Genomic DNA, 7,734 nt, shown 5'->3' on the forward strand with positions numbered 1-7,734 from the left:
AAAACAAAACAAAAAATTCTTATATTGGGAATCATGAAATTGGGTCCTGGACTTAGATCTAACGTCAGCTACTTGTGTGACCCTGGACAACTTTTTAACCTTACAATGCAAATCACAGCAACCGTGGTATGCTCGTTTATTATAGGTAAGGAGTTTTAAAGGTATACCACTGATGCTTAAGCACAGTTCTGAGGTGGCGGCAATTAGACTCACCCAATTTGGTGATACTTACAACCGTAGTCCATAGATGTCTCTTGTCACCCTCAAGAACCATCCGTCACCTGCAGCAACTATTAGTTATCCTCAGCTGTCATTTGTCACCCTTAACTACCAGCTATCGTCATCACCCACTACTTGTCATTCTCAAATGCCACCTGTTAACCCTCAATGGCCACCTTAGGCTCCTTTCACCCTCAGCTGGCTCGTCACAAGCCCGCCAAAGTGCGTTTAGGACCGCCCTGCCATCCCAGAATAGGGACCCCGTGGGTGACGACAGCCCTTGCGACCCCAATCCACTCACAGAGGCAGACGACAGCGTGGCTTGTAGAAGCAAGACGAGAGAGCCTCTGGTGCCTTGCTGACACCCCCGCCCCCCGCTCTGGAGCAAAAGCTGTCAAACTGGCTCCTAAAGCCGCTTCCGGGTCTCTCTAGGAAGCCCGGAGGTTCCCTCATCTCTATGATGAGCAAGTGGTTTCTCAGTTTTTAACTGTGCTGAGGCAGTTCACGGTTAATCTCGCCCAATTTTCCAGCAGTGTGTTTCAGCATCTTTCGAGAGGGTCATCTGGACTCTTCTTCCTACCTCCAGCTTCTGCTTCCAGGCTTCCACCTCTCTGTGTACCTCTATTAATTAGTGCAGAACTGATCGAAGAAGGGGTTTAGCTCAGCCGGTTTCCTTGGATGGGTGGGCAGGCAGATGAATGGACAGACGGGAGGGCAGGTGAGTAGATGAAAGTGTGGATGGGTATGTGGGTGGATAGAAAAATAGATGGGTGGATGGGTATGTGGGTGGATAGAAAGATGGATGGATGGGCAGATAGAAAGATAGGTAGGTAGATGGATGTGTAGGTAAATAGGTATGCGGGTAAGTATATGGGATGATGGAGAGGTGGTATATGGATAGATAGATGGTGGATAGATGAATGAGAACATGGATAAATGGGTGTGTGGGTGGATGGATTGATGGACTCCTGACTGGAGAATGGATAGACGACAGATGAAGGTCTGTAAGGAACGGAACATTCATTCTCCACGTTTCTTTAAAAATATTTTATTTTAGCTGGGCAGTGGTGGTGCACACCCAGCACTTGGGTGGCAGAGATAGGTGGATTTCTGAGTTTGAGGTCAGTCTGGTCTACAGAGTGAGTTCCAGGATAGTCAGGGATACACAGAGAAACCCTGTCTCAAAATCAAACAAAACAAACCAAACTATATATACATATCTATCTATCTATCTATCTATCTATCTATCTATCTATCTATCTATCCACACACATATCCACCACATATACATACACACACACACACACACACACACACACACACACACACACACACACATATAGTGTTTTTATGTGTTTGAGTGTTTTGCCTGCACGTATGCAACCACATGCCTGGTGCCCGAGGAAGTCAGAAGGCCTCAGATCTCCTAGAACTGGAGTTACAGGCCAGTTGTGAGCCACCAAGTAAGTGTTGGAATCTAAACCTAGGTCCTCTGCATGAGCAGGAAGTGCGTTTATCTGCTAAGCCATCTCTCCAGCCCCTCCACTTACTTTTCCAAAGCCTGTTTGTTTGTTTGTTTTTCCTGACCTTTGGTATCTATAAGTGGATACGTTTCGTTGTGTTCCTGATTTTGTTTTCCCAGCTCCCTGTTACTATGGCCACTGACTATGTAACAAGCGAAGCCCAACCTTTGTTCCCTAAGGACTTAGAAGCTATGAGGAGAGGAAGTTCACTTTCTCCCTGTTAGGAACACCTTATGCCCTCTCATTGGGACTGTGGGCTTATGGAAAGCTACATAGTCTGTGTATACGGCCCAAAGGGACATGTGCCTTATATGGGACCCTGGATCAGAGAGTTTTGTTCTGGAAACTGGAAAAAATGAAGATTTTCGACTCCCACTGCTTCCCTTGTCAAGAGAACTGTTCCCATATTCAGACTCACTCAAATGGGCTCACATGAATTATATGTGCTATATTAAATGTTAATATTCTTTTGTCCCCCGAGGACTCTTAAAATATAAACATTTACATCTGAAAGGATATTCATCCACTGCTTGGGTTTCCCTCAGGTATATACATAAAGTCACAAAGGTAGACGCAAGCCCCAGGACATAAAAAGAAGTGGAGGCCAGAAGAAGAAAGCCGGGCTGCTGGTGAGATTCCGACTTTCCTGGCTTCCCGGACTTCAGCTTCCATCTGGCTGTAGGCCTCAGGAGAGGGAAGATAGGGTTGTATTTAGTGATCTTTAGGGACAGCTTTTCTGTGGCTCCTTGGGATATTAAAAAAAAAAAACAAAAAACAAACAAACTTAGAAAAGAAGAAGACGGATGCTCAGGAGCTGGGAGCCCAGCTATGTCCTCTTGAGACCAGCAGCCGTGGAAGAAGGGACCCCTGAGAATTTGATACAGGAGATTGTTTTCCTGTGAGCAATCCCAGGATCCTCCAGGGGATGCCCACATTTCCTGTATGGATAAACACAAAGAGTGCTATATTAAATGTTAATATTCTTCTGTTCCCCCCCCCCAGGACTCTTAAAATATAAACATTTACATCTGAAAGGAAAATTACAGACTTTGTAATTACTCCCCAAGTTCTCACTGCTGGTTAGTAGACTTTGTAAAAGCCCAGATAAGAAATCTACACTGAAAGTGACCAGAGAAAGAAATCCTCTTTAGCATCAATTTTCAGGTCAATATGCATTTTATAGGTCATTTAGGAGACAAATGGTGTTGAATGCCAAAAAGGGGGCTGTGGTTTAACTCTTCCTTTTTGAATTTTATAGAATACGGGATGAGGTGGGCCACATTGGGAGTTGGGGCATAACCATGTATGAACATTTTATTTATTACACAAATGAGTATTTGCAAACTCTGGCTTTACATAATGACCCCTAAAGAAGAAGAGGGAGAAAAAGAAGGTAGGAGTTGGACTCTAGGTCAAGGGGAAAGATTTTAGTTCCAGTGTGGAGGTTGCTGTTGAGGCCAGTCTGGACCAGTCTGGACCAGTCTGGACCATGGCGCATTTCAGCACGATCCCATTTCTGGCAGGCTTCCTTAGAGCTGTGCCTCCTTTTCTGTGTTGAGAATCACACACACTTCCATTAGGACATCGGATTCCCACATGCCCTCATGTTAAAGTTCTGGGATAATGAATGAGTACAAGAAGCCAATGCCGGGGAACATTCTAAGTATAAACAGGCCAGAAAGGGCTGAACAGCTGTATGTGTTCCCAGCAATTATTAGGGGATATTCCGTAATACCCCCCACATCTTAGTGGCTTCGTGTAATAAAAGTATATTTTTTCCCCCTCTCATCAGCACCAAATTCAGCCTGCAGGAAAGGAGAGAGTGCTGTGTGAGCCACATAGGACTCATTCAGGGACCAAGTTTTCTCCACCTGCTCTGTCATTCTTTTCAACACACAGCCTCCCAAGTCACCGAGGCAGGGGAAGCACAAACATGGCTCTCCCCAATAATCCTATTTAAAAGTCTCAAAATTGTCCAGTCTCTCCCCTGCTCTTAGGTCAGTTTTCAATTTTGTGAGGCGTGCGTGCGCGCACGCGCACACACAGAGACACAGACAGACAGACAGACAGACAGACAGACAGACAGACAGACAGACACACACACACACACACACACACACACACATTTCTGTCTGTAGCTGTTCAAATCTCCAAGCAGGTCAAATGTTCCTGGACCCAGCTTGGATCAGACATATTCTCTACTGAAATCTGCTGCGGCAAGGTGGTGCTGGAAGAGGGGTCAGGTTGAGCGATGGGAGTAGATTGTGAGCGGCCACTGTGAACTGAGGCAGTTTCTAAAGGGAAAGCGCACGACGCGCAAGCCTGAGTACCTGGAGTTGATTCCCGGGAGAGGGAACAGGCTCTCGAAAGCTGTCTTCCATGCAGATATCCACGCATGCTCTGGAACACATGTGTACCTGCACCCACATAACAACAACAACAAAAATACAAAAGACATCTCGGTAGGCTTGGTCGACACCTCAAAAAATCTCAGTGAGATTCTGGTTCAGTGTCTCACATGTATGCACTATGGACAAGTGCATATGAGTGCACTGTACACACATGTGCACCTGCACACACGCATGAATAAAAAGAAATGAATCTCCTTAAAAATAGTAACCTTCCCCCAAGCCCCTTGAAAATCAATCAAGTTCAGTGTCTTGTTCAGACACAGAAATCATGAATGATAGGGCTGGGACCAAAAGTCTTAAGCTCCAACTCCCTTTGCTCGGAGCCCTGTCCTTTCTGCTGCTCTGTCTCCTGGATGGATTTCCTTGTATTCCCTCACCAACAAGGAAAAAAATTAAAAGGGGCGGGGGGAAACAAATAGACAAAAGTCAAGAAACATTTAAATGGTGGTTAATGATTTCAAGATCGAATTTGTTTTAGGAAGGGAAATAAGCATGTATTACTTACAGTGCATTTGATAAAATGATTTTCCCTACCACATATTAAAGAACTCTCTGAGTAACTTAATGAATGTTTATATTTCATTTACTCAGCAATTAAGCATCTTCACATTCTTTTTATGAGCATTTATAGCACTTATTAAGAATTATCAAGCATCCTATCTGGGTCAATGACTGTTCTTTTTCCTTAAAAAAAAAAAACAAAGAAACTTTGCAATATCTTATTATTAGAACCATTGCCTTTCTCAGCACAAATTAAATGACGTGTTTAAATAGTGCTGATTAAAAACTTCATAAGATTAGCTTAGTTCTCAGTACCCCCACAGGGAAGTCTCTTTTGCAGTGGATGACAGTTAATAGAGATACTTGTGAATGGTCAAAGCACAGAGAGTAAGTAGCTCTGAGGTGCTTGGCCCTATGCAGGGACTTCTATGTCACCCTCTCCAAGGCTCAGGGAACATCATGGAAGGGGTGGGGGCAGAAAGATTGTAAGAACCAGAGGTTGGGAAGGACTGTTGGAAAACAGGGTCTTCCGTACTTGACTCAGGAACTTGCTACAGCTGTGGTATACCCTGAAGAGGACACACACCAGACCAGCACCATCAACGTTTCTGCATAGAAAGGAGAGGGGCTCATGAGGACCCACCCATCCTCAAGGGACTACCGATAGTTAAGGGTGGCTTGGGGGAAGAGGTGTGACTTTTGTCAGTGATGTAACCACTGACAAGTTGCTTATGTAATCACTGATCCATGCAACCATGACACTAATGTATGGACACACACATGCAGGCGAACACACACAGATAGACACATGCATGGTGCATACACTCACACTTATACACACACACACACACACACACACACGAGAGTAGTAGAGTACTTTTAAGAAGATGGTTTTCACTGGGAGAATGGGGGGGGAAGATAAGAGAAGACTGTGGGCTAAAATTCATTATATTCATGCAAGAAAAAATTTCAACAAGAAAATATGAAATTTTATGTTATCCCAAGTTCCCTAGCCAAGAGGAACTTACATACTTCATACTTACAGTGACTGGTTGAGATGGTCACATGACACATGTCCAGAGAGGACCTTTCAGCATCAGTATCATTTATTTCCTAGGAAATAAGGCCACTCGAGCTTTTGGAGTTCTCCGAGGGCACTGCTGAAGCCCGTGCCTGCCTCTTCGCTCTTCAGTGCTTTCAGGAATTGAGAATCACAGGTACCAGCTATGTTTCTTAGTTTTGAATTGACAATCATACAAATTCATCCTGATACTGGAAAATCAAAGAAAAAAAAAACATTTTAGGCTCCTGTAACCGGAAACTCAAAAGGTGGATTCAGCCGTCTCTTAGTTCAGATTGCTAATGATTGGCCGGCCTCTTTACTGTGGCAAGAAAAAAAAATAAAAATAAAATTTCTTGGTAGCCGAAGTCAGTACCTTCCTCATTTCCTGGATTCCTCAGAAGGGAAGCCTTCTGGTCCAGTGTAAGTCTCAGGGAAGATTCTGGTTGGATAGCCATGGGTCATGTGACTGTCTCTTACTCAATCAATATCTTGAAAGATATCTTCTGATGAGTTGGAACTGGATTATTATTCCTCCCTGTGTCTGCTGTTACAAATGAACATAAACATGGCAGCTTAAAGCCCTAAGTCTAGTCTCTTACAGTCCCAGAGGCAGTCATTGGAAGTCATTCTCTCTTGAGTAAAGCCGAGATGTCGAGGTGGCTACCCATGGAGGGACAGCAGGAGGATTTGCTGTGTTATGTATTTCAATTTCCAGAGTTGTGTTCTTCAAATTTTTTACAATTACATTTAGCAAGTGTGTGTGTATGTGTGTGTGTGCGCGCGCGCATTTGTAGAAACAAGGACACCCTATGGGATTTTCCTCCCCTCTTTCCACCAACATATAGGCCCTGAAGATATAACTCAGTCAGGTTTAGTGGAAGCAACTAAGCCGAGCTCTCTTGTCAACCCGAAGCTTAGCCTTTGCATCTCTGGACTCACGGCATTTTCATCTCAATGAGCACAGAAGCTGAAATTCTTCTATTATATGGCACAGACTTTCTCTCCTTTTGAGTTTTATCTCCTTTGTGTGCTCCTTTATTTATACTTGTGAGTACATTTAGAGACCATATTAATAACCCTCAATAGGCACTGGTTCAACTTAACCACGTCTTCTAGGTCCTCTTTGCCATGTTAAATTATATTTCTGGGTTCCAGGCACTAGGAATATGGATACTTGGGGGGACATTTTTTGGTCTAACACAGACAGAATTTGCTCCCATCCAATGTCTTGACAGAAAAATATTGTAGAGCATGCCAGAGACTGTACCCCCAAGAAGGTGTTTTGGGCACACATCAAAAACACTCTCTCAACTAAGGCAACCATTTTGTACTTTATGGAACATCGTTAGTTGTTACCCAAAGTGTGTCTCTCCTTTCTTGCAAAGTGATAGTGTTTTACTGCCCCGCACGGTCATTTATATAATGACTCTCTACTTTTCAGGCTTCGCTGTAGGTTTAAGCGTGCCCATGTGGCTAAGTTCTTACCACACGGTATGATTGAAATGATGTGTTCGATTCTTGCATCGGATGTTAAAAAGAGCTGATTTTCCCCTGCCTCCACCCCATCCCCTTTTCCTTTTTTTTTAATGGGCTGAAATTCAGCAGTCACCGGGTTGATTAAGTCTCTGTTATCAACGTGGTGCATATCTAGAGTCACCTGGGAAGAGAAAACCTCAACTGAGGATCTGCCCAGATCAGAGTAGCCTGTATCCATGTTTATGAGAGGCACTCTGCAGTAGTGATTGATGTGCGCAGGCCCAGTCCACTGTGGGTGGCACCATCCCTAGGCAGGTTTGCCTGCATTGTCCAGTGAGTAAGCTAGTAGGCAGCCCCCTCATTAGCTTTGCTAACCCAGGTAGTCTAACTGCTATGTAAGAACATATATGTAATATGTATCTTATATATAATTTGGATTTTTATTGAAATAATTATTAAGAAATAATACAAAGAGCTCCCATATATGTTTCAGTTGGATTCCTTCAGTAACAGCTTCAGTAAAACTATAGAATAGTTTTAC

General features: G+C 43.8%; 1 protein-coding gene across 2 annotated transcripts in view; it reads right to left on the reverse strand.

Moving 5' to 3' along the window:
• Sdr42e1 (short chain dehydrogenase/reductase family 42E, member 1) overlaps positions 1-614 on the reverse strand; it is a 12,199-nt gene extending 11,585 nt beyond the window's left edge. The window contains exon 1 of one of the 2 annotated variants that reach the window (XM_021220789.2): positions 521-614. Coding sequence is in view for 1 of the 2 variants with exons in the window: in XM_029532545.1 (XP_029388405.1) it covers positions 233-245 (13 nt within the window). In the remaining variant the exon portion in view is untranslated. Of the gene's footprint in view, positions 1-232; positions 318-520 lie in introns of those variants that run through there. The other variant, XM_029532545.1, reaches the window with a different exon arrangement.
• Positions 615-7,734: the final 7,120 nt, after the last annotated feature.

Source organism: Mus pahari, chromosome 20 (genome assembly GCF_900095145.1).
Source record: "Mus pahari chromosome 20, PAHARI_EIJ_v1.1, whole genome shotgun sequence".
NCBI classification, from domain to species: domain Eukaryota; kingdom Metazoa; phylum Chordata; class Mammalia; order Rodentia; family Muridae; genus Mus; species Mus pahari.